The following is a 27,818-nucleotide window of genomic DNA, read 5'->3' on the forward strand; positions in this document are numbered from 1 at the left end:
GAACAACTCCAAGGCTATCACACTACCTATCTTTTCCTTCAGCAGCATTTAACATTCCAGCTAGGGAACCCACAACCTTCTTATTCTTAGTAAACCACAACCCTGATTTCTAAGCTGTTCTACCTAGAAACTGGGGACACACACACACAGGGACAGACGGACAACAGGGCACAGACACAACAAAAACAAAGGAAAAAAAAAAAAAAAGGAGCTCTTACCACTGACTGAGGCTTGAGATTTCTTATTGTCTGCAAAGGAAGAACAAAATTAATTGCCTTTGTTAATCTTATCACACATAAATTTGGCCCTTCAGATATAATCTCTACAAGAAATATATTCACATAATAATTTAAAAAATAGAAAAAAAAAGTCACTGTCTAGAGTAGTTCTAACAAAATACATTAACCTAAGCCAATTTGGTAACCAGAACGCTACATAAACAACAGAAAGAAAGCAAAAATACAGCAAAAAAACTAGTAGTGAAAAAAAGTAGTAAGTTTAAATAATTTCTCAAGCACTTTTCAATTACAAATGGATGTGTAAAAGAAACAATATTTAGAAATTAAGCATATATATTACAGGAAAATTTTTAAGGCAACTTGTGAAGAGTTACGTGCAGAACCACACATACAAATCCTAAAATTTCCTTTTTTGTGGGAGGATGGGATGACCAATCCCATTATGAGAAAAAAAAATAAATCCAAACAATTACTTACGAATATCTCGAAAATGGATAATAAGTCTGGCCACAAGAGAAAGATATTCCTCCTAAAGTTGAAAAATGAACATTTTAGCATAGGAAACAAAAACATTGCAACCATGGCTTTATGGTTCTTCAGTATTCTTCCTCAGCATAACAGATTTTACTTTACAATGTCTGTGGGCTTTTCAGACCAGTTCACTTCCTGGGAACAGTCTGTTCATTACCTAAGTGAGAATATTTTTACTAATAGGTCATTGTGGTTGATGGTATAAGAAGGCCAAGAAACCATAAAATTCACTGGAAAGAACCTCCGTGACAGTCACACTAGTACGGTCACAATATGTGAACATAATTATAAACCAATACATCCATTTTCCCCTTCTTATCCACTCAAATTCCTTTTTCTTCAGGATTGAACCTGCTTACTTAGTACACTGACTTTAGTCCTTGAACTTTGTCACATTCATACTACAAGAACATTTTTTAAGCTAAGTTAGTATTACAAATACAAATAAGTTAACAACTTTAAAGACTAACAATTGATAGAAGTGTCAGAAGTGAAAAGGCAAATAATCTTCGCAGCATTTTATTGGTGTGCTTCATAATGTGCAAGAGAAACTGCACAGGTCTGAGATACCCTTCCTGCCGATGAAACTCCCAACTCACCAGTGAGGATGCCATCAGCAGGCACAAATTTGTGACATCATTCTAAAATTTTCACCAGGCAAGTTCTATCCCAAACATGGCTTGTTTGGAGACAGTTACAAAGTAACCAAGTTCTCATAACATAGCTCCAGGAAAGAAGTTTACATTTTGGTAGAGTCTAGAATTGTACATGATAACCAGACTTTCAGAGAGACCACAGCACTTCCCCTGGTCTTACTCTTGACACAGCCTTTTCATTGATATCTCAGTCTCTCCTGACCACCAAGCTGGCCATATGGAATGGTGCTACACTGTAGATAAAGGAAATTCTACACAATTCACTACACACAAGTCTTCAGATAAGAAATAAGTGTGGTCCCATATATGCATTAACACTGCAGCATCAGCAAAGCTGTCTTGGACTGAAGTCCAGTTTGATGCATATACTGGATGCAAAATACCTCACTTCCACTCAGGGTAAAAGAAGCACATATAAATCAAAAATTTTGCATAACTGTGTGCTCTAAGCAGAGAGAGTGAACTAAGTGCATCAGGTTTGCTATTTCCATGGGTTGTTCTGAACTTCTTTTGATGCCCCAGTAACTTCTGGAAACAAACAGATGCCTTACCCTTGTTTTGGCCTTCATAAACACATGGCTCTCCATATCTTTGCTGGATTTATTATGGGCAACACCAGCCTTCCTCATAGCATCATCACTGAAAAAGAAAAAACAAGGCTGGATATTGAGAAGATCAGAAAATACTTTCTGTAGTTAGGAAGGTCTGTAAACCATCTTTTTAACACTCTCTCATGTATGGATTAAAAAAAAAAAAAACAAACCACACACGCAAACCAAAACACACCACATACATTACTTAAAATTGCCACCCTTTAAAATTTCTTCAAATAACAGAGAAAAAAGCCAACTAATTTCTAAAAGGCAACACAAACATTCTTTTCAGAAATTCAAGAACAACTGCTAAGCAAGTCAATATTTTACCACCAGATGTATTAATCTGACAAAATACCAGGACCTGTTAATTTGAGGAAAGCTGAATGATAGGATTAATGTAATCCATGTTTGGCAAACAATGGGCTTGAGCCTGCCTAGCATCAGGCATTTGCAAAAGAATCCTCTAAACATAAGGTGGAAGAATAAAAATTCTAAAAAAAAAAAAAAGATTGCCTAAAGGCATAGAGGCCTGACCAGTTAGTGGGAGCATTGATCAGGGGCAGAGAAGAGCAGAGGTGCATCGATGTGCAGGGCAGGGATGGGACAATCAGCATGAAAGCAGCAGGTGAAGCAATAAGATGAAAAGAAGGCCCTGTTGATGGAATGTTGAAGGGAAGAAAATAACAGGTTTGGTAATAAAAAGCTTTCAATTCCCTTACTGTTCTTTCCCATTTACCAGACAGAATCGTGGGGACTTCCTGTCCTTTTTCCATCACACCTCTAGTAAACTGGATCTTGATCTGCCCTCTGGATGGGATATTGAACATGCAAGATGAAAAGGAAAAAAAAAGAAATAACAAAAAAAATGCACACACAACACAGAAGACCACACACTTAGGAGGACATAGGTGGAAAAGAAGGGGCAGTCTCAGTACATCAAGAAGTAGCAAGCAATTCAACTGTGAAACATGCAACAAGATAAAGACATCCTAAACCAAGGAGTTCAGTCAGGTGAACAGCCCTATTCAGACCCTGCAGGCATTCTCATTCTTGGAAACATTTCACTTCACTGCAAAACCTGTTCTATTTTAAAGCAGCCTAGCAGCTATAGTCTTTAAATTCCACAAACAAGTTACCATGAAATACTTTCACCTGTAATTAACATCTCAACAAATTATTTCTCAGTAACTGCTGTTGGATGAGCAGCTATGCTACACTAAATGCATGTCAGGGTAGCGATCCCGGAAAAGTTCCAGCCAGTCTGAAGGGGGACCACCGTCTTCTTCCCCCTGAATTTCTACCACCTCCCATGCAGCAGGAATAGTGCTTATATGAGGAGTAAGCTGGGTCCATTTCCTGACCTAACTCAGTAACACAGTCACAGAAGTGAGAAGAGCAGACGCTATAGCCTTAAAATGCAGGAGCTTAAGCTGCCACAACTCACACCCCTGCCTTGCAAACTGGTAGCCGAACAGCATACAGCTAACTGGCTGTAGCCTGCGAAGTAGAAGACAGTAGAACACAGCTACCTTGCTGTAAGGCTCTCTCATGGTAGCTTGTTTGTGTGGTCTGGCAGGCACTAAAAAAATGCTGTTTATGCATGTAGGTTACTTAAACTGAAGAGGAATCTGAACATAATGCAGAATAACTATTCCTCCATGCGCAAACAAGCCTTAAAGTGAGCTGCTTACAAAGGAGCTCTGGTGCAGAAGAAGCTATATCCAATTCTTTATCAAGACCTCCCTTTTTTAACGCTTTCCCTTTCAGAAAGGCTGCCTCCAAATCCACACCACTCATCCTTCAACTTCACAGTCCCACAGTACACTGATAATGCCTCTCATTTTGAGAGCACCAAGAACTGACCAGGCAGAAAGACAAGAAAAAAATTATGTGGAGCAAGTAAAAGAAGCAACATGTAGGTAGTACTAAGTGGTTGTGATACGGACAGTGATCAATGTGGTACCAGGAACTTGGAAAAAAAATCACAGAAAAGAGATTATCTACTTTTATATGTATCTACCATTTCCTTTGGATGTTATAGGACATGAAAACATTTTATAATGACTACATCTGCATTACCAATAATGCCATTCCAAGCACTGCATGTGATATCTGTTATCATTCCAATAAAGATTTAGACTAGGAGGAAGGAAAAAAACACACAACTTGTTCTTTGTTCACATATTCATCTGCAATCAATATAAAAATATTTATGTTAAAAGACGGGGAAAGTCACTAAAAACACCCCCATAGCTTTAGCATAGAGTTAAGGATACCAAATAATGTATCGTATCCTTGCAGAACACCAAACTCAACAAAACTCTGAAAACTAGATGGTACCAGCCAATTCAGTCTTTATCTGCCTCATAATCACTTACTCAATGCATCATAAAATGTGCACTAAAACTGACTTTTTCATCTCATGTAGAACACTCAAAGTTGCAGTTTCACTAGAAGAAGCATTCAACATGAACACCAGCTGCAGGAGGACTTCCCCCTCCATTCCCAAGCAGCTTGTTTCCAGCCCAACAACATGCAACCTCTCACTCAGGCCAGCTGGTCTAGTTGAAAAATCTTGCAAAACACGTTCTCCTTCAGAACTATACCAGCTCCCCTACCCAGTTCACCCCATGACTGCATGAATCAGTTGATCCAAAGAAATAAAAGGGCAATGAGTTTCAGGGCCAACACCACATTAAGCCAGGTAACATCACCAAATGCTGCTTCATGAAATAGACTATTTAGTCACTATAATGCTCAGCTCAAAGCACCTTTCTTGCTTAAAACAACAGCAGGAAAAAAAGCAGCATGCTGGTAAGCAGTTAGCCACATCTATCCACATTACAAGGTTTAAAAACCTTCAAGTAAACACAAGCAAATACATTAAACTTTCATGGCTCGATCTTGTGCGCGTGGCACTGTCCCACACAGCATTTCTGTTAGTTACAGATCAGACATAAACAAATTTCATCAATAGCAGCCCTCACTGCTGGAATGCCCCCATAACACCACAGACCAGCAGAAGACCCCAAACAGGAATCACCCATAGTACTTTATTCACAGTGGCTGAGCAGAACACATAAAAGCCTGAAGGACCTCGGTCCCTTCAGCTATAGAGGGAAAAGTAAAAGACCATCCAGCCTCCCTAAGGCCTTGTCCTAGCATGACCTGTCTTTGTAGTTCTGCAGTAATGAAAAAACCCCTTCCCACTACACACAGAATCACCCCTTCACAGCTTCACAAGCATATCCTCCACCAGAGGTGATACCCTCCAGCAGAGGTGACCAGGTAAGAAGCCGCCCCTTCCAAGTTATGCCAGTACAACTCTCCGTGTGGCTGTGCTATCAGCACTGAAGAACAACCAAGGTTAAAAATAACCACTTTCTCCCGAGTTATTTTTAACTTTTAGAAATTTCCTTATCGGATTGACTGTATCGCAACCCAAACACTTGGAATGAAGAGGTACTGCATAGGCAGTAGTTCTTCAGTTCACAGTTGTGTCAAAAAAAGCATTTATAAAACTAAGCCCTCACTTTCTACAGTCCCAGGAAGGGAGAAACATCTGCTGCCTTGGCCTTTTTTGCCTAAATTCTCATCAGACAACCTAGGCTGGAATAAAATTATGGCTCCTTTATGAACTGGTTTCACAGAGAGCAGTAATGCAGATGATCTTTCTTTTTTTCCCCTCCCTCAAAAAACTAGCTGATTCACTAATCTCCCGCCTGCTTGCTCCACAGTATCCACCTCTATCTCCTTTCATCCACTCTCCACATTTCCATCCTTATTTCTGTTCACACATGCTCTTTCTGCTCATCCACCTGAACCATTAGCTAAACCCTATTCAATCTCACGTGAGAACATACATATCAAAACTTCAGGCAAAAAGCTGAACACAAAATTAATGGACCATCACACAACTGAAGTTACATCCCTCTTCTACACTCAGGATGATTCACTTCTAACATAGCCTAGAAGTAGCTTGGGGCAGCAGCTGTACTCAACCACATACTGAGTTTACCACCACACAACCCAGTTCGTATTTGTCCTTCAGGCAATACCAACGTTTAAAAACATATTAAGGAAAGCCCTTTACAAAGGAGACTCCCAAGGCACCAGTATGCACCTACTCCCTGTAAGGGCCAGAATAAAGGGGTGTTTTGCAAGCACAAGAAGATACTCACACCCCCTACATCACCACTGTCTCCTGGAACAACCTGGGAAAAGCCAAACCTACTCCCTGGCCACAGTCATCTGAGCTCATGCTTTCCTCCATCTTGTAACAGTATGAAAGTCCTGCTTGGGCCTGCAGCCACACAAGAACCGAATACTGAAGGGGCCACCTTGCATCATCAAATGCAGTATTCTCTCAAATTCTGATAATTAAATCGTACACATTGACCACTGACACATTCACTAGGATACCTGTTCCACACAGCACTCCTGAAACATTCACTCACATGTCACTCTTTCAAAAGAAAAACACCCCCTCAAAATTTAAATTCAGTGTTGTAAAAGAAACCCGAGTGTAAATTAGCAACAAATTAAGATTTCTGTATCCAGAAGCTATAACAAAGCACTCAAAATGAGTTATGTAAACAGTTCCATACATTTCAGCTAACTTTTTTAAGACCAAGTGTTAATATTCATCTTGATAAATAAATAACACTTATTATTTGCATGATGAACTGGAAAATATACATGCATATAAGACAGTGTGTTTTCATAACTGTTAGGAACAACCTTCCCACAAATTAAGAAAACTTTCAGATGATTCACCAGATATTTATTTTAATTACCCCCCTCTTCCACCTACTACACAAGCCTCACTAATGGCAAAACTGGAAGCTTATGGAAAGAAATAGGAACTTGTTGCATACAGAACTCAAGTCTTTTTAGCCAATATAGACTCATAAAATGATTTTGGTTGGAAGGGACCTTAAAGATCATCTAGCTCCAACCCTGCTGCCATGGGTGGGGAATATATTGCTTCTATTTCTCATTCAACAAACCTATCTATTATAAATTCTGCTTCTGGCTAGCTTCACTTTATTCCAAGTACCAACATGAAACCAAGCCAAGTTGTTTTCAGATACCTAGCACATATTAATCACTTTAAAAAAAAATAAAAATCCACTGCAGCCATTCTACACTTATCCCAATAAAAAGTCTGCTTGCTTTTTAAACAAGATAGTGAATACGAACATATGATGTATACTGTAAACCTGCATGGAGTGCAAGGAAGGAACATCAATACATAAGAGACAATAAACTGAAGATATTTTAGTTCTACTTTTTCACAACAAGAATTAAAAGTTTAAGATTACTGGCATCTCTTCATATAGCATTGACCTTAAAGATTTTATTGGTCAGTAGGAGTAATTTTTTTTATCGCTTGCTATATGCATCCACTGAAACATCTATCGGCATTGTGTACTGCTCAGAGAAAAAACAGTTACAGTTCGCAGGGCAAACACAAAAACAAAGGTCTATTCTGTTAAGGTTTGTATCTGCTTACTCTTATCTACACAGCATTCAAGGGCACTTGTTTGCGTGTTTTGATGAACAGTAGAAGAGGAGGAGAAGAAAAAGCAAGGGATTAATCTAACAGGATTAATGACTTTGCGCAAAGTTTAGAAAGTAAAACATCAGTTCTGATCACCAAGAAAGTTTGCACTGCTTTGATAGACACGCATTGTGTTTTTCTTTAATGAATAGCATAACAGTTTAATTCTGAAACAGCACCTTTATAATAAAGCCCAGCTAGGCAGTAAAACCACATGCAGTCAAACAGCATACTGTTTACATCTCATAAAAAAAAAGTGTTTTTAAACATTGATTCTTATAAGCAACAAGGCAAATCAAGTTTTTTAAGCACACATAAATAATGATTTCAATATATTAGAAGCATTGAACACTGTCCTTTCATAGGGTAAAAGAGCCTTACGTAAAAGAAAAAAATCATGCAGAGCAACAAAGTAATTCAAGTAAAGCAATTGTTTCACAAAGGACAACTGACGAGGCAACAAGGTGAACTTTAACAGCCTTTTAAGTACCAGATAGATACTAATAGATGATGCATGCTCTAGAAGTGAGAAAAGCAAATCCCTGTCCAGAATAACCAAAATATTACGTCACCGACATTTTAATTTCGTTTTTGCCAGCCAAAAAAAGTCAGATGCAAGACAGTAACAGGGGCTTTCATAGGACAGAATATGTCAAACTCGGCAACACTACGGACACTGCCAAAATCGAAGCCCTAAAGCAGATGCTGTCAAGCAGGACAGGAAGCTGGTATTCCTGGGGAAGAGGAAAGTGAAAGGGAAGGAGGATCGAAGAAATTAAGTGAAAGAATAGGCCAGGCTCCCCCCCCGCGTAGGCTCTGAGCAAATCCTGGCAACGAGGCCCCCTCACAGGGGGACGGCAAAAGGGCCCGGAGGAGCGGTAACCGAGGACCGCGGACAAACCCGGGCAGCAAGGGGAAGACCGGGGAGGACTCGCAGAGGAGCGGAGACAGGTGGAACAGAGCCACCCGGGCGAGGGCGGCCCTGGGGGCAGCGGAAGCCGCTGAAGCCCCTCTGGCAGAGGCCGAGGCCCGCCTGCGGCCTACTCAGCGCTGAGGCCGCGGCCCGCACTCACATCTGGCTGACGAGCTTCTGCCGGAAGTTGGTGCTGCGCCAGTCGGTCTCAGGCCCAGTCACGTCCATCCCTGCCGCCACCGCAAGCGCCGAGCGCCGCTACCGCCCCGCCGCCGCCGCGCTCGCCGCCGCCGCCGCTCGGCCGCACGCCACCGCGGAAATGCCGCGCACCTACTTCCGGCACGCTGCGAGCCTGCGGGAGAGGAAGTCCCGGCCCGAGCCCGGCCAACTCTCGCGAGAGCTTCCGGCTCGGCGCGGGGCTCGCTGGGAAATGTAGTCCCGCCGCAGGCACACCGCTGGCGGCAGCGGCGCGGACATCCGCACCGGCGGCACCCGCCCGCCCGCCGCCCCAGACCCCGGTGCTCGACGGGGCACGCCCGCGCCCAGGGACACCGCAGCGCAGCCGGAGCCCGGGTGACGCTGGGCGCTCTCGCCCCCGCCGCCCGCCCCGGTTCCGGCCGCCGCCGCCCCTCCCTCGCCGGGCGGGCGCGTCACGCGCGCTCGCCGTGGTTTCCGGGTCGCACATGAAGGCGGAAGCCGCTGGCGGAGGCCGCCGCCGCCGCCGCTCTCGGTAGGTGGCTGGGGCGGCGGCGGGGGGAGAGGGAGCGCAGGCCCCCGGCTGGGCCGCCCGGTGCTCCCGGGGAGGCGGCGCCCCCTAGCCGGCCCTGGCAGCGGCGTTACCTGTTCCCCCCGGGGTCCGAGCGAGCCCCGGGGCCGTGTGCGGGAGCCTGTCCCGGCTCGGCCCCCCCGCCCCGCGACGAGGCCCGAGGCGGTGAGGCGCTGTCCCGCTTCCCGTGCTAGCCGCAGGGATGCCCAGGGGCGGGGGCACGGGGGGGCGGGGGTGGGGCACGGGCGAGGGGCCGCCGGGTGCGCCGGCCGGAGCGGGATCGGGGTGCAGCGCAACAGCCACCGCAGCCGGGTCTGCCAGGCCCCTGCCAGCCGCACGGCCGCCCTCCTCCCAGCCAGGCCAAGGCAGCCCCTTGCCAAGGTCCTGCCGCCCCCGTGAAGCCTCCGAGGCCGCCCCGGGCAGGCCAGGGCTGAAGCCAAGGCCCTGCTGTCTGCATGAAGCCCCTGAGGAGGCCCTGGTCGAGGCCAAGACCCACGTCCCTGCACAGTGGTGCAAGGGCTGCCTCGCTTGGGCTGCCCTCATGGGAGGTGGGATGAGCAAGTGGGAAGATACTGGGTGTCGGGACCTGCAAAGGCATTTTCATCAGGGGAAGAGAAAGTAAAACCATAAGCATGCCTTAACTGGCGTTCATCTCTTCATCACAGCGTTAGTCTAGAGTCAGGCTGTCTCTTTTAATGTTGTGCAACTCCAGGTAGCCTTTCCCTGCAGAGAAAACTGTTCATTCTGTGTTTCTGATGGGGAAATGTATAAGTTACAGGGCAGGGGGAACCCCACAGATCCCTGCAGGAACAAAATTAATGTGGTGAATAATATGAGTGAATTCATGTTTGATACAGAAATAGGAGCTGGAGCATGCAGGAAGATGCCTTTGCTCTCTTCCAGGTCATTTAATTATTGTATTTGGCACAGGATTACTTACTTCCTAATTTTTTTTCCTCCTTGTATTTTAGACTATTAAAAATTCGTGATGTGGTTTAACAGTTCAACAAAACAGGTTCAAGTCTTGCTAGCTGAGTCTCTCAAGATTCATAGAACATGTACCATTGGCTAATTTATAAACTCAATTTTGGCATAGTTATTACTTAGAAAGCTTGATCCTATAGAAGCTTCATTAAAAAAAAAAAAAGTGTTGTTCTCATTGTGGAAAAGACTTCAGCATTTTTTAGGGGCCTTTTAAGTTCTTGGTATCATTAAAACAATTCTGGCAAAAGAACATATTCCTCACAGGTTTACCAGATCTATCTCAACGTAGAACTAAACACTACCTCCTGATTCTGGAAAAAGCTGGAGCCTCAATGGTAGGCCACTTGTTTTTAGGGTAAGCAGCAGGTACACCCTGCCTGAATACAGTTGGTTAACACTCCTTCCTTCAAACACAAGCAGCCACTCCATCCAAATGAGAACATGACTATTGAAATACTCAGGTGAAAACCAAATCTCAGTTCAAGATTAGGAATGAGAAAATAATCAAACTCTTAAAAAGATGATGAAGCCATAAGGGAAAGCATTTTAGCACTGCATTGAATTTTTGTTCTCCTTATTACAATTTCTTGGTAGCATTTGGGCCACAGGCCACCTCCCAAAAATGCACTACTGAAAAATTCATAATTCTATTAATTTGGGCAAGTTGCAAATTACTCATGGATAAGGCAAAATATTCAAGATAGAAGGGTCACAATCTTTAGGTTATGCTACTGTTCATGGGGAAGAAAATATTTTAAAATTTATATATTTAAACATAAATGCATTTCATGGGAGTTTTGCCATATACATATTAAATATGAGATGGTTTATTCTCAATATGTCTTACAAAGAAGTTGTAATAGGCTTGGAAAAAACAAACAACAGGTGTTTACTTCTGAAAGGAGTGAATGCCAAAATTTGTGAGACAGCATAATTTGCAAAAGCAGTTTCCCAAACCACACCTTTTGGTTTCCTCCCACACTTCAAGTATACTACTAATGCTAGAAACTGAAAATGGCTCAGAAATTCAGCCCTGAGTGATGTACTTGCATATTTCCATTAGCAACTTAGAGGTGGTCTGTATAGACCTAGCAAAAGTGTTGATGACTCTTCAAAACTAATGTTGCAATATTATATACTACTAGATGTCTTAGTTTCTTTCCTTTTGTGGGGACCTTGGTCAAAAGGAGTTGTTTGGGTTGTTTCCCATAGTTGTAGAAGGTTCCTCAAGTGAAGTGATGTTTCAGGAAGATGACTTTTTTTTTTTGCACAGTTGTGAATGTGTAGAGGGATAATTCTGAAAGAAACATGGCTGAGTAAAACTCCTGTTTTTCCTTCACCCCTCTTCCCTTTTTCTTCAAAAAGCATGAAACTGGCTTAAGTCTTGTCTACACATAATGGTATACTCAATTGTCTCCTATGTAGCAAACAGTCTTACAAGTGCCCATTACAAATTAGGATGTAGTTGGTGAATTATTCCAGTATTTGCACTCCAGTTAGAAGGAATGATAGTTTTGCTTTTCAATTTACGTTGTTTGTGGCATCGCATCTGTTTTCTGAACTGTTTTGGCAGGCACCCAGCAGCCTCCCCATTCTGCACACTCCCTGACTAGTTGATCTATTTGTTCGTGTGCCCTCTGCCCTGTTAAAGTTCTGGTACATAGCCAAGGTTCTGCCTATTTGCATTTGCAACCCCTGCGAGTCAGCATAACTAGCATTTTGCTCTAGTCTTGTATCTTCTTGTCAGGCTTTCAGCTGAAGCCTGGCTTAGATCCTAATCCTTGTTACTCCCTTGGGAGAGATGAAAGTGTGGGAAGCCTTAGGGCACAGATTTTAAACTTCTTCCAATGTGCTAAGACTTTTAAGGGCCTAATCTATTTGGATCACAATCAGCATGCCACACTGGTTGCTCTGTATTAGAAAAAAGCTATGAAGAAGATGGCCTGCAAGAAAGAGGACAGAGCTGCAACTGAGGGGCATTGGCAAGCTTTAAGAACAGACCAAGATGAACCACGTACATTTCAATAGCAAAAGTGAAGTCATGCACCTGGGTCAGAGTAACTCCATGTATCAGAGCAGGTTGGAGACAAGCCTGGCTAGAAGTCAGCTTTTCAAGAAGAGAGCCTGGGAGTCCTCATGACCAGCAAGTTGAATAGGATTCCTCCAATAGGGGCTGGCTTCATACTGGGCTCTGTTAGCCAGAGCATAGCCAGTAGGTCATGGTAAATTATTATTTGCCACTCTGTTCAGCACTTAGCAGCTCACAAAACCTGAATACTGTGCCCAGCTTTAAGCTCCATACTGAAAGAAAAACCTGTGAGTTCAGTGGAGGACCACCATACAGGGCAGGAGCACAGCCAAGGAGATAGGAGCACGTGCAAGGCAAGAAGGCTGCGTTTGTTCAATACAGAGAAGAAAAGGCTAAGGGGAGAGCCAGTTGCCATTTTTAAAGCTATTTAATGGGTACAGGAAAACATAGAACCATACTCTTCTTTGTGGTTCACAGTGTTGAGGATGAGGCACAAATGTGACAAATTGCAGAAAAAAAAATTCAGACAGGATAAAGTAAAAAACAAATTTGATGATTAAGCTCTCAGTTTTCTGATTATTGATGAGGATGGGAGATTCTGCACTTGACTAGACAAGGCTCTCGGCATCCTGACCCAATTTTGAAGTTTTTCCTGCTTCGAGCAGGAGATAGGACTAGAGACCTCCCAAGTTTCTTTCCAGCCTAAATTATTCCACAATTCTAAGAAAGTGTGGGACTCCCACCAAGCTTGAACCACCTGTCCATATGGCAGTAAGCTAAACAGATTTGGATACCCGACACCAGCAAGCTCTAGTTTATTTTGGGCACAGCTGATGCACAAGAAAATATCACTATCTGCATAAAACACCTCTTTGTAGAGATGTAACTGACAGCCACAAGCTCTTCAATACAAAAGTGTCCGAGTTTCCATAGAAACTAACTTAGATAATCCTTCCTGTATCCAGCCATTTCTCTGCAGTAGACAATCAAGGCTGTCAGCACAACTGTACAAAAAAACCCCATAAAACCCACCTACATACCACATGTGAGTAAGCATCACTGTATGACGTGGATGCTAGTCATAGAAGGGGTGGGTACTTGTCTAGGTGTATATCATACCATGCAATACCAGTAATAGTGCAGAATACATTCAGGACATATGCCCTGACCCAGCTGCTTGGAAGTGCTCCCAGGTACAACACAGATTCTTAGGGAAGCAAGACAGTTCTCAATCTCAGGAAACATATGCTGAAAGTTGTATGAATTCCCACTCCTCAGAATGTTCTTTACTGGAGCAGCACTCAAACACCTAGGTGTAACAATTGCGCTGCACTTTAAAATTCAGGTAGGACAGACGCTGCATTCTCTTCTACCACATCTATTTTACCACACCTTTAACTTTTCCTTTCCCTGTTCTTGTTGAGCTACTCCATCCCTATACCCTGTGTTCTTAAAAGGGTGAGGATTTTCAGCGAACACAAGAGCAAGCCAGCACACCAGTCTCTCACCGTTTTGCCCTTTGAATGATCAGGGCACAATCCATTCCCTCAGTTCCTCCTGTCCAAGTGCAACCTCCGCAGTCATAAACCACGTATCTTTGCTGCAAAAGCAAGTCATTGATCAGAGAGGGGATTTTGTTAAAAAACTGAACCACAAGTCTTTTCATATACAGATAAGCAATTACTTCAGTTGAATAATCAGAAGCCTAAGACTTGTAATTTTTCATACAAGTAATCTGCAGAAGCATGTTGTGGTAATGGGGGTTGAATACAAGACAATCACACGGAGCTCTCTGCAAGCCACTGAGACTGTAGCTTCCATTGTGTCTATAGCTTATTACAAGAGACCTCTAGTGATACAGTGAACTTTGAGTATAGTACAGGAAGTAGGAAATACTAGATTTCCTTCATGCTCCCTCCGTGTCTACCACTGCAAGGCATGGCTGCTTTCTCCTGGTTCCTAAATGGAATCCAGGTACAGAATATAGAAAATTTAATTTTATTGGAAAAGAGCAGTCATGACTTTCTAGGTACCTCTGAGAGTTTTGCTCTTTATGGGGGATTTTTTTTGTTTGTTTTTTTAGCTGCTAGATTTGAAGTGACCCAATAGTGCACGTCTTCCTACATGAGCATTGCCTATATAAATGCACATACAATTACTGACCTCATACGCCTCTTTATGTACTGGGCCCTCAATTATAATACCCTAAAATTAATTACTACATTAACCCATGTCCTCTAAAAGACAAATGCAAACCAACATAACTGCAGTCTCAAATACCTTGTGCAGACAGCTAAGAAAACCTCTAGTCTGATTTTCTCTGCAGTTTCAAAGTGGTTAGAACAAGGACTTGCCTTCCCTTGTACAGACAGCATACCACAGCACATAAGACAATACTTTTTATCTTTATTACTATTAATGAAGCACAGCAAACAAAGAGTTCCTCATCTCTTCCACCTTAGGGTCAGTCCTGCAATACTCAGCCACTGAATCCCACTGTTAACTGCAGACCAGTACTGAGAAACTTATACGGGGCGGGCGGGGGGAAGCATCACTCAGATTTCTAGGAACTTGGCTTAGTCATAGAGCAAGTTTCTCAATAGCAGAAGTAGGAGAACAGAGAGGCCTCAAGAACATCCTCTAAGCCCCCTTCTGGTAGAGAGGCTCAGGATAGAGGGAGCTTAGCTGCATGGTTCAAGGGACTGTGCATTTATATTAGCTACCAAGGGCCTGCCTACAGCTCCTTCATTTACAGGGACAGATATGCCAGCCTGTGAAAATAGTGTCTCAAGCCCTAAAAGCCAACAAAGTTTGTGAGTGGCCAGGAAGGAAAAACAGTAAATAGGACATTTTCTGCAGCATACAAGAAGTGAACAAACCTGTTCTGCCTCTCCAGAGCTGTACTGCTTCTACTATATGTAGCTTTTTTATTTTACAGGACAATAAAGATTAAGCAAAATACAATTCTGAGGAGATGGGGTTAAATTATTTTCAGCTTAAAATATACAGAGGTTATTCAATAAGGTTCCTTGCTATTTTTAAGATTGATGGACACTTAAAAGGCATAACAATTCCTAGATAATAGTTGGTCCCCCCACCCACATAAAATAGCTCACTTCCACCATTTGGAGTACTAGATTTTTAGACTGTAAGAGAGGCACAAAGCACACAGTAGAAAGGTCATATTTGGACCACACAGCCTGAGAAGCAAGGTGCTATGCCAACATCAGTACCCCTCCCCAGCAAATTTGTGGTCAGAATTTAGAACAATATTCAGGAAAATACACTAAACTGTCTGCTCACCAAGCATACCACATTTAATCCAGAAAAACCCTGAATGCCAAAACCATCCCACTTCTCTTTCAAAGAAGCCCACAACACAACTCTACTAACCTCTGCAACAACCACTCTTTTAACTTCCTACCCACCCAACCCCAGCTGCTCCTTGTACAGCTATTACAAAGCTGAGGGCACTCAGTAATCAGCTAAGTGAATCTTCTGGCCATCCCCTACTAAGCCTTCCTTGTCTTAAAGTCTACCTGTTCCTAAGACTACCTAGGTACAAGCTAAGAGGCTTTCCTTGGCTTATAGCTCAAATAAGAAGACTTAACCACCTATGTCAGTCATACATTGTGGATTAACCATAAATGCTCACCTTTCATTTTATAAGCAGGCAACAATTGATATAGCAGTGAGAATTTTTTTAGAGTAGTGTGTTACCACTGGTTAAAACTATGACAGTCGGCATTCATATTTATTAGCCTTGAAGCCCAATTTAGAAGAGTAGGGAGATATACATGACAGGATATAGATTCTCTCAGTAGCCACAGTGTAATTAAGAAACTTCATGTATCCAGGTATAAAAAGAGCTTATGACAAGTTTTAGACCACATACACTGTTCCTGCTCAGTAGTATTCCACCTTTTTTCCACAGTAGCATCAGTATTCAACCTACACACCCAAAACTGGTTAGCAGCAAAGAACTGTGGATGGCAAAATATTTGCAGGTATCTATAGAGTGGTGAATTTTCATATCATAGTGGCTCTGTGCTCCAAACACACAAGGCAGCTCTTGTGTTGATGTACATTCATGAGTGACCACCTTGAGGGCAGTCCAGCTCACAGCCAAGATACAATCCAGGGGCAAGAGTTAAGAACAAGAAGTAGGGACTGCCAGAATTGAAAAAATAGAATGTAGCAAATACCTCTTGGCTAGGCTGTTGGCTAGCCAAGAAGCATCTGTGGACGATGGTTCAGCTGCACTCCCAGCATCTATGTTTGACCACACTGAGGTCTGCTAGAAGGGCTGGTTTGTTCAGCTATGGCTAACAGTTGTGTCCATTCAAGTCCACATCTAGTAGAACTAGAGTGAGATAAACTCCCTGCAGCTGTGCAAGACAGCCCCATTTGTCACTGAAACCTCTGCAGATACTAATGCTCATACAGACTTCAGAATCCCTGAATTATTTCTCTTCTCTTTTTTTTTTTTTTTTTTTTTTATTTACTCTCATAATACCATTTGGTCTTCCTGGTTCCAGTTACTGTGTTTGTAAGGTTGGATCCCTTTTGGGGCTTTACTTGCTGAAAGCTTCACCTCCTTTCTGTTCCGTTTTAAGATTATTTGGATACAGCATGTATTCTGAAGAGTGACTGTCTACAATTATATTCATTAAAGGTAGATTTAAATAAAGGCTTGGGATGATTATACAGGTTTCCCAGTCTACTCTGCATGTATCTCTCTCTGTCTTTCTGGAAACCACTTCCCCTACAATACATTTCTTTGCTAACACTTGTTACATGGGTTCAATGGCCTGTGTAGTTTTAATATATCTCACTTATTTCTCGCTAGGCTCTCTTCCACGAATGGCTACACTATATGACACGCTCTAAGGTTGTATCAAAGGTCATGCTGTTTCCCCTACCCAACAAAAGTCTGAATTCAGAAAATATTTCATCTGTTACATTTACTTCTGCTTTTGATACAATGATTTTACTCTCATAGAGGCTTCTTTTGATACAGCCCTCTAAGTAGCTGAAAAGATGCAGCCTTTTTTGGAGCATTAACCACATTAACTCTGGAGTGTTAACCACATTAAACCACATTAACACAGTTAATGTGGTTTATCTGAATCTGTTCCACATTTGGACCACATCTCACGCTACTTTGTTTTTGCTGCATTTATTCCCTTCTACTGAAATGGGAAATTTCTGATTAACATCTAGTAATACTCACTCCTTCACTTGCCTTTTTTCCTATATTATCTCCCTTGCTTCAATCCATCATTTTTAGTACTCCCTGGGAGCAAATCAAATGATACAGTAATGTTTTGTCTGCTTCAAAAGCAGTCACTTTATTTCTAGGAAAGGCATCTACCTGTCATGAAAAATAATCCATTACTCATCTCTTCAGTTGATGATGGATAGTTTCCCCCATGTAGTCAACATGAATGTGCTTCCTAGAAGGCTGTCTCATCAGAGTTCCGTTTCAGAGTTGGTTGTCTTGGTTTTGCTGGCAAAGAGCAGACAACCATTAATATGCTTTTTCAGGGTTTTTTTCATCCTATTTACCATGCAATGCCACCTAGCTTCCTTTTGGTTTGGACAGTGTAGGGTGACTTCAATAAACATTTTCCTGTTTCTTGGTGTCATCCAGATAGCTCCTTCCTCACTGACCATACACAGAATACCTTGCAGTACTTGGAGAGATTTCCAATGCTGCATTCGCTGTCTATGGCTGGCACAATTAAACAATGGTTCCATTCTTCATTGTTTGTTTGGATTTGCTGGGTTTGTTCTGCTTTTGCTTCTCTGACTGCTGATAACCCCTTGTGACTATCCCTTGTGCCACTAAGCTATTTCCCAGGCTGCCAGAGGAGAGGCTATTATCACTGTATCTTAAGCAGTCGTATCAGCTAAGTTATTTCCTTTTGTTAATGTGGGTTTTTTTAATGCGCTCTGACAACTGGATGGAGTCTGAGCTCTAACTGCTACAACTTCTGACATTCTTCAAAGACAATGGAATGGGTAAATTACAGGATGGTAGAAGAGGACTCATGAGATTTTGACAGCTTAACCATAGGCATGAAACACAATCACTTCCAGCTAGCTTTTTACAGGTGTTTCCCCATGTGTCATAGGGGACCTTCCTACAGTGGCAGCCCTAGAAAAAGGTACAGGATAGCTCTCTGCAGTGCCTACACCGGAGGAAATACCCTCTCTCTGGAGGGAATCACGGTGAAGTGGAAAGCAGTTGTGCATGCTAGCTTGTAGTTGTCACAATAAAGAAATTCACTTTGAAGCCTACAGTTTCATACAGTATTTTATAGAACGACAGTTGGAAATGTGCTCAGCTAAGGAAAATGAAAAAGCAAAGATGGGGGGAGAGGAGAGCTCTCAGATTCTGTGGTAAAATATCAAGACAGAAAGGTGCAGTTTATATTGCAGCCAAGTTATCTGAGGATATTAGGCAATTTGGAATTTGGCGAAAATTATGTTTATTCTTTGTTATAAATGATGCAGAAATGCAAAAGAAACAAGGGGTTCTGGTAATGGGTTGGGAAGTGAAAGCTTGCTAAGAAAGGAAGATATCCCCACATGCTACATACTCTGACTCTTGGACTGAAAACCCAAGAATCAGAATACTTGTTTGAAAAACCGTGTTTTGCCACTCTGTGTGGTGTGCTGATGTACACCTGTCTATTTCCAGTATCATCATTCTGAATAATTTCTTCAGGGTAGAACTGTCTCTCCATTGACTGAAGAGTTGGTTTGCTTTATTTTCTGTGACAGGCGGGGGTCAGAGGACCGTTCGTAAAGCAAAAGGCACAAACCTTTGCTGATTCTGTTGTCTCACAGATTTCATTCTGCTACAGCTGGTGGCTGAGCATTTCTGCCTGGGATGGCGGAGGATCAGGAGCTGACTCAGCCACACAAAGCTCAACTCGAGCCCTCCCTTCAGCAGCGCACCAGCAACACATACCGCAGTGCAGAGCACTCTCAGGCCTTGCTCAGTGGCTTGGTATCTCTCCGAGACAGCAGCATCCTCTTCGATGTAGTTCTGGTAGTGGAAGAGAAACCTATTGAGGCTCATCGCATACTTCTAGCTGCATCCTGTGACTATTTCAGGTACACTTCAGTACGGCAGTAACAAGCATGTGTCTGAATGTTACTCAAACCTGCACCATCCAAATCTTCTGTCTTGGCACACTGCTTCTGGATGTAAAATTAGACCCATAAGATGGAGCTGAATGTGTTTCAAAATAGTATGGCTTTATTCATCTCCGTTATTTCTTTACAGAAATAAAGCTCTTGTTCCTGTACACTGAGCTTACCTCCCCTAAATTCACTGCCTGTGGTACCTGGAGGTATATAAAGAGGAGAGACTATCTGAACAGGTGTCTTCTGCATAAATGCACTCTGGGTGGTTTTTAACATATCCTTACCATTGTAAGACTTTGCCCATTGTGGTGATCATTTCACAATACACCAAAAGTCACTGGAAGTGGGTCACTCCTCTGTTACATGCCTATAGTGTGACTCACTGTCTGTTAAACCAGGCACTCCCCTGGTCGGTTTGACTAGCAGTTTCTTGAACTGACTTTATTTTCATAGAGCAAACAAACAAATCGCAATCCACACAAACTTCTAACTGGAGGAAGAACTGCTCTAGCTTAGAAAAAAATCCTGCAGTCCCAAGTTCCTCTGTTTTTCCTCTTCCCCCACACCCAGAGTACCTGCCTCTGCCCAATTGACTATCCATATGTACTGGGTCTGTATTTATGTCCTTCAGCTGTGAATCATACCTTTCAGATGGCCCCTACTGTTTTCCTGCAGAATGAAGAGTATTACTTTCTTAGGTCCTGAAGGCCTGTATTCTTTGTATCATTGGCTTAGAGAAGAGGTAATCCCATAAAAGTGTCTGGCTAGGTTTTTATCTATCTAAATATTTTTTATGTCCCCAGGACAACATAAGATAAGGAAACTGCAAATCTGCCATAGCATGTGCCATTGTCTTTTTTACAGAGGAATGTTTGCAGGAGGACTGAGAGAGATGGAACAAGAAGAAGTTCATATTCATGGCATCTCCTACAATGCAATGTGTAAAATCTTGAACTTCATTTACACTTCTGAGCTGGAACTCAGTGTGAACAGTGTACAGGAAACCTTAGCTGCAGCCTGTCAGCTTCAGGTGAGGTACTGGGAGATGTGACAACAAAGAAGCAAGAAACAAAAGCAACAATGAAAGAAACAGAAAACATGGATATCTGGTTAGATGGAGGGTTAGGGGGTGAATAAGAGCATGGGACTGATGAGAAGAATTTCTTTGGGTGCTGTAACCACTGGAACTAACTGTGGAAGGGTAGAAACAATGAATGAGTATTTGCACATCTCATTTGTGCCAGTGGTTTTATAATCATTTACTATTTCATCTAGAGGACTATTTTATATAGCACTCACTTCCACTGATCTGCTTATGAAAGCTTTCCTGAAAAAGAATACCTGTGGCCTATGGTAAAGGACAGGGCTTGCTGCTCAGCAATTGTTGTGCTGCTCACAGTCTTCCCCAGATTGAGTCCACAGGCACATAACCTCCCCTGACCCCGTCACTACAGGAAATGCTACCACTATGGTTTCTGCACTAAGTGCAGCATTCATGTGCCTTTAAGACAATTTTTTTTTTCTCTAACTTCCCCTGCAGCTAATGGCTGCACAAGACTTTGGAACTAAATCTTAAACTTTGAGTGCTTGCTTTGGTTGGTTTCTACACACTTAGCACCACTTTGTTAGCAGAGGGGTTCTTGGACAGCAGTTAGTTCTTTATTTGCCAGTAGTCCCTCCTGACAGATACAACCTCAAATTTTATTCAGAGTACTAAATATTAATTTTCCTTTCAAATGACTTCCTGTGTTCTTGAGTGATGCAGACATATTTGTTACAGATACAGTTCTGATACAGCATGTCTATAGTGCTCTGAAAGAACAATTACAGAGTGACTGTAAACCTGGCTTTCACCATGTCCTCCGTGCCTTCTGTTTCCATGATTGCCTCCCAGGCAGCCTGCAGCTTGGTGCCATGCTAGCAAACCAGGCAGCCTGGCTGTCCAGTGTCCCATGTGACTTGGAAGACACATTGCTGCTGCACCTGAAGCCAAACTCGTAGGCTTGCACTACAGTGTGGCTAGAAGATCTATATTATATCCACCTACCTACCCATGTTGAGTTCTTTTTCTCAGGAGAAAGGTGAATTGGGAGCAAGTGAACATGGTGATCAGACTGTGAGGAGAGCAGTCGTCTTGTGGACAACTTTCTTACAGTCATCCCAGCCTTCTGTCACCTGTCTCTTGAGTGTGAGGCAAGTGGTGTCTGAAATGAAAAATATCTCTCTCTTGCAGATTCCAGAAGTCATTAAGTTCTGTTGTGATTTTCTCATGTCCTGGGTAGATGAAGAGAACATCCTGGACGTATACAGACTAGCTGACCATTATGACTTGAGACATTTGAGTGATCAGCTGGACTCCTACATTTTGAAGAATTTTGCAGCTTTCTCAAGGACACAAGTGTACCGACAGCTACCCTTGCAGAAGGTCTACTCCCTTCTCAGCAGCAACCGTTTGGAGGTTAACTATGAGTTTGAAGTTTATGATGGGGCACTTTTTTATCATTATTCTCCAGAGCAACTGGAGACAGATCAGGTCTCCCTGATGGAGCCCCTTAAGCTACTTGAGACAGTTCGTTTTCCTCTGATGGAACCCCAGATCCTGCAAAGGCTTCATGACAAATTAAGTCCCTGTCCTTTAAAAGATACAGTTGCAGATGCATTAATGTACCACAAGAATGAATGTCTTCAGCCAATGCTTCAGAGCTCCCAGACACAGCTGAGATCAGAGTTCCAGTGTGTAGTGGGATTTGGAGGGATGCATTCTACTCCATCCATTGTCCTCAGTGATCAAGCCAAGTATCTGAACCCCTTGTTGGGAGAGTGGAGGCACTTTACAGCCGCATTAGCCCCCAGAATGTCCAACCAAGGGATTGCTGTTCTCAATAATTTTGTGTATTTAATTGGCGGAGACAACAATGTAAGTGGTTTTCGAGCAGAATCAAGGTGTTGGAGGTAAGATAAGGATAATCCTGCTATTATTTTTATTACCACCCTGTTGCCCATCTCTGAGTCAGTAAGCCAGTAGCGCAGTCTGTACGCTTGCTAGCTGCAAGATTAGGAACTGAGCAGGGGCCTCACTGAAAAGAAAATACAAGAAATAAAGAAATGAGCCTCATAGTAACAGGAAGCTTCCAGCAGTGCTTATGGGACAAAGCCAAGCCTGATAGGGTAGAAACAGCTACTCATTTACTATTACATGGGCTAGTTTCTGCCTTGTTGGAGGGGGGAATTATTAAAGGTGTGGGAAGCAGTAATGAACCTAGAACCCTAGATTGTCTAGATGCTCTTGAACTAGGATTTTCTGGAAGTTCTCTGTGTGTAGTTTTGGTCCCAATACAAAGGGATTTAACTACCAAAAAAAGTGGTTTTATTGTTGATTTTCAAGAATTTGTGTGTATTATGTTGCAAAAACTGATATAAACACTTTTATCTTTATATTGTGGTCATCTTTACTAGTTTTAGCTGAGCTGCCCTTATTTTATGGCATGCAGAGTTTCACTTTACAACCACTTTTCTCTGTAACTGAAATTTCCAGACCAGATAGATATTTTGATCTGAAAGTGAATCATGAGGTTCACTTTGAGCAGCAGGTATGTGGGGAAAAGAATCAAAAAACCCACCACATATTTATGCCCTTCTTGGACTCTTTAAGATCCAGATTTAGTCTTTGTGCTATTTTTAGACTGTTTTACTTTGTAGAATGGCTTTGTGCAAGCAGAGATTTTGATATATAACCTGACAGCAGTGTATAAGATAATGGAAAACCTAGGCTTTTATAGTATGATTAGGTCAGCTAAAATACATCTTCTAAAAATAGAATAAAACAACTTTGCTAATAATAAAATGCTGACAAGGCCAAATTTCACTCTACTTACAGCTGAGCTCAATTTCAGCCAAAGACAGCACAGTAACCCACATCTGTGGTGCTGTCTGGTATTCCAGCAATGATTCTGTGGCTGTATGAATAATTTTCTTTGATCCTATTCTTTTACAAGGTATGATCCGCGACACAACAAATGGTTCCAGATCCAGTCCCTACAGCAAGAGCACGCTGACCTCAGTGTTTGTGTTGTGGACAACTATATATATGCCGTCGCAGGCCGAGATTACCATGAAGACCTGAGGGAAGTGGAGAGGTATGACCCTAAAAGCAACACTTGGGAATATGTGACACCTCTGAAGAAGGAGGTAAGGAGTGCGTTAGCCACACACACTATTGCAGTTCCCCAATTCCCAATTTAATCTTTTTAGATGCATTTCTCATGTGTAGCTTTAAATTTGCTGATACTCAAATGGGAAACAGTAGCCTCTGTATATGGGATAAATGAATATCAGGAAAGGAGAATAACAATATATGTAAATTACATTTTGAGATTAAATGCTTATTTTTCCTGTTTTGTTCTAGGTTTCCCCTGTACCTTTGTTGTGTTAATTCTTAAAACCATTTAAAATTAAATGCATAACCTCTGGGAACAGGAAGTTCCCGTTGCTTCTAGGCAGGTAAACTATGAGCCACAGTAGTACAAGCTTCTCACAGTCCTGACAACATGCTTTACTCCTGATCAGAAGAGATAATGCCCCAGTAAGAAGGTACATTAGTTTCTATAGATTACTTATTTCCTGGACACAGAACTGGGGCTGGGTAACAAGTTCTGGTGACAATAATTTATGTGATGCAGAATCACATCTCAGTCAGCTAACGTTAAGACCATTACTCATTTGAAATATGTGAGTGAATAGCTGTCTTTTGTCATCAGTGCCATTTATCCTTCTAGAACAGCAATTGCCAAACTAGCAGTCATGACCCCAGGAACCAGGAAATGGTGTAATGACATGGGAATTGGGGTTATGAGTGGAAAAGTTTGTTTTAAGTTCTAATACTGCTGAAAAAAGACGAGAATTTCCATTTTCAGGTTAAAAGTGTTGCAATGTTGGAAGATAAATAGAAACAACTGCTTGATGAATCTTGGTTAGGGAAGAAAACTAAATCCTGAGTAATCTTTCAAGAAACTATGCTGATTTCTACGATGCCTTTTAAAAGCTTTGGGTCAAGCGATGAGCACAAATTAATATTCGTGATTCCATAATGCCTCTCAATTGAGAATCTCAGGACACCTTAAAAATATAAACATTACTGCCATTTTACAGAAGGGATGCAGAAGTAGAAGAGGATAAACAGCTTGCATGAGGTCACAAATAATAAATGTATGTCAATGCTGAGACTATAAAAAGCCTCAAGATCCAATTGAGTGCTACTAAGTAGGATATCTTGCATTCCTGATAACACTGTATAAGAAAAATCTCCAACAGAAAGGCTTCCAAGTAGACTAGGGAGAAAAGTAATAGTATGAATGATCTTCTAATCAAGGAACAATAAAGAATGAGAACCCACTGCGGTTCGGGAAGTTTTAGAAATTCTAGTGTATTTCATTCAGAAATTCACACTTTTAGCATAATCACTTAAAAAGGAATTGTCTATAAGAATATCCTTCCAGATGTTGATACCTGCATAACTCATGAAGAATGTCACTCCCTTAATGTCTATTCTATACTTTGAAACTGGGAGAAATAAATAAATCCAGACCTCAACCTCCTGCTTTCCCATGTGGTGATACAGGTATATGCACATGCTGGAGCAGCACTGGATGGGAAGATGTATATTACTTGCGGGAGGAGAGGAGAAGACTATTTGAAGGAGCTACAATGTTATGACCCAAAAACTGACCGCTGGGACGTTTTAGCAGATGGTCCAGTGAGACGCGCTTGGCATGGGATGGCTGCACTGCTGGGAAAGCTCTACGTAATTGGAGGAAGCAACAATGATTCTGGCTACAGAAGGGATGTTCACCAGGTGAGAGCATGTCATACCCGTGTCTTTCTTGGAAGAGTCTGTTTCTTATGGATGCTTGTACTCTGACGTAGTGTCTTTCTCCTGCTAAGTATGCAAATAAAACCGTCTGCCCAGCAACAGCTACTGCACCAGCTCTCCCCCACTCAATTGCAGAACTTGCAGTGATTTATTTACCACTGTCTGTCTTGAATGCATTGTCTAACCCACAAAGCATTAAAGCTCTAGTACTTGGAGTTCTTATCAATTTTAAAACATCTTTGATGGATAACATTCATTGGCGTGCACAAATCCAGTAAGTAGCACATCAACTAAATTTACTTTACGTTGTCTTTTCACATGCATTTTTTTATAAATGGAGGACTTTTGAATTACCAGTGTGTAATCACAGGACAGATTTGTTAAGGCTATGTCGGATGGTAATTGTATAATGCACTTAAATGAACAGTATGTGATGATAAGTGATGGCTGGAGAGAATTCTCTTGAGTCTTATTCCAGCTTCTAGAACTGCTAAAGACATGAAAAGAAGACACAAAAAGTAACTGCTCTTATAAAGCCAATGAAGATCGCAGAATTAAATCTAGCTGAAAAGTATCTGAATGATAAAAAGGTGCTTACAAATAAAAGCAGTTAGCCAAGTAGGTACCCAATGAAATCTAAAACTTCCCAACATATGGTGCAGAGAAAGCTTAGCAGGTTTGTCATATTTGTATGTTCCAGCACATTTTTTCCTAATGCAAACAGATGCATTATGTCTGAGCTTATATTACTATGTGTCCCCATCTCTTTCACTTTTGTGTACTTTTTTTCAATGACATACAGCTGTTACTCCAGCAGCAGGGTCAGAAGTTGTGATTCAGAGCTATATGACAACTATGTACAGTTTTCTGCCAAGTACTGTATTCTACTACATAGTGATACGCTCTCTCCATTATCAACACCCTGTCAAAAGGCTGATGATATTGCATGGCTTCCTAAATAGTTTGCCATATGGCCAGCCTCTGTCACTGAGATACAAGTTTGATTTTGGCTAATCTCTTTCTTTTTTTCACAGGTTGCCTGCTATAGGCCAAGCACTGATCAGTGGACAAATGTATGTCCACTTCCTGCAGGACATGGAGAGCCAGGTATTGCGGTCTTAGACAACAGGATCTATGTCCTGGGAGGCAGATCCCACAACAGAGGAATCCGCATGGACTATGTCCACATTTACGATGCAGAGAGAGACTGTTGGGAGGAAGGACCACAGCTGGAGGATGATATTTCTGGGATGGCTGCCTGCGTCCTCACTTTGCCCAGGGCTATTTTAATGGAAACAGAGAAATGGTTCTCAGAATGGCATGCAGACCGCGTGAAGTATCACCTTGACTTTCCATCGGAAGTTATGAGTGTATCAGACTGGGAGGAATTTGACAATTCAAGTGAAGATTAGAAAACTTTAATATTTATTTTTTGCCAGTGGATGAGGAAATTAAGGCTTGGAGAAAATACTTAGAGATTTTATATGTCTTTCTTATATACATAAATCAGTATTTAAAGGTTTGAAAAATAAGTGTTCTGCACAAAATGCCATTCACAATCAGTATCTGCCCATCTGCAAGTGTTCTGCACAAATGCCACTTACAGTCAGTATCTGCCCACCTGCCAGAAAGCAGCATTTTTCAAGTAACCACAGAACTGCCATTTTCCCCCAGTTAAAGTATAGAGGTTCTTTTGCTTTGCAGGAGACTCTTCTCAATCTTCAGCATGGACAGAAAAAAAGGCACAGAAGGCTCAGCTTGACTAGCTTCTTTCCTTCCAGCTTTTAGCTTGAAATAGCTTTTTGAGATTTTTTTTTTCCTTTTCATTTTGGTAATAGAACTTCCTAGCCAGCTTAACACAGGAAGGTAACACCTAGTGTCTCCCTCCTGTGCCAGGTGTCAGACAGCTTGATGGGTTTTTCAGCAAGATTGAACATACAGAAACAGGAATGATAGCAAGAAAGTCTGAACCTTCGTCTCATCTGGGCATGCAGCCATCTTTGTAACTGGGTTAGAGTCTGTGAACTGACACCCACTCCTGAACTTCTATACTGCAAGTTCTCTCAACACAGTGGAAAGAAGATTTCTAGAAAAAACTCTCTGTACAAAGTATGGCAATCTCATGGTTCAACTGTCAGACACATTTGTTCACAAGCATAAATTAATAAATCCTTGTCAGAACTTTTTTCTTTTTAACTACTGTCTCAGTTTTATTAACCATGGAATCTGAAAATTAGTGAGCTTAATTAGATCCTATAGTACTATCTTAGTATCAGTGAAGTTACACCAGCTTGGGGGATGGGCAATTTTTTTCATTCTTTTATTATATGCTTTAGAAGAGGATAAAGACAGCAGAGATTGGTTTGCCATAGCATAACAAAAAAAGTAATAAGGAGATAACTACAGGTATTTAAGATTACAGTGGTCCAGGACCCTGCAGTAGCTGAACTAATGCCAGGAACATAATACAGAATTACTACAGCTCAGAAAGATAAGGCATAGTAAATCCTTCCT

The 27,818-nt window shown here is 42.0% G+C and overlaps 2 protein-coding genes across 8 annotated transcripts in view; one reads left to right on the forward strand and one right to left on the reverse strand.

Annotated features, from left to right (window-relative positions):
* Positions 1–8,825, reverse strand: part of MED15 (mediator complex subunit 15) — a 30,041-nt gene extending 21,216 nt beyond the window's left edge. For 5 of the 6 annotated variants that reach the window (XM_074887329.1, XM_074887328.1, XM_074887327.1 and 2 more), the window contains exons 1-4: positions 8,659–8,825; positions 1,978–2,065; positions 717–768; positions 219–248 (exon numbers count right to left, since the gene is read on the reverse strand). In XM_074887329.1, coding sequence (XP_074743430.1) covers positions 219–248; positions 717–768; positions 1,978–2,065; positions 8,659–8,726 — 238 coding nt within the window. In that variant the 5' untranslated portion in view covers positions 8,727–8,825. Of the gene's footprint in view, positions 1–218; positions 249–716; positions 769–1,977; positions 2,066–2,758; positions 2,803–8,658 lie in introns of those variants that run through there. The other variant, XM_074887326.1, reaches the window with a different exon arrangement.
* Positions 8,826–8,963: 138 nt separating this feature from the next.
* On the forward strand, positions 8,964–27,500 carry KLHL22 (kelch like family member 22). Of its 2 annotated transcripts, none has more exons than XM_074887330.1 (7): positions 8,964–9,228; positions 19,133–19,402; positions 20,300–20,465; positions 21,669–22,387; positions 23,431–23,623; positions 25,053–25,286; positions 26,339–27,500. In XM_074887330.1, the coding sequence occupies exons 2-7, from the start codon at positions 19,176–19,178 to the stop codon at positions 26,714–26,716; spliced, it is 1,917 nt and encodes a 638-aa protein (XP_074743431.1). In that variant the 5' UTR covers positions 8,964–9,228; positions 19,133–19,175; the 3' UTR covers positions 26,717–27,500. The 2 variants fall into 2 exon arrangements, with proteins under 2 accessions (XP_074743431.1, XP_074743432.1); XM_074887331.1 differs by having other exon boundaries at positions 19,150–19,402.
* The last annotated feature ends 318 nt before the right edge of the window (positions 27,501–27,818 follow it).

Source organism: Strix uralensis, chromosome 17 (assembly GCF_047716275.1).
Source record: "Strix uralensis isolate ZFMK-TIS-50842 chromosome 17, bStrUra1, whole genome shotgun sequence".
Taxonomy (NCBI): Eukaryota; Metazoa; Chordata; class Aves; order Strigiformes; family Strigidae; genus Strix; species Strix uralensis.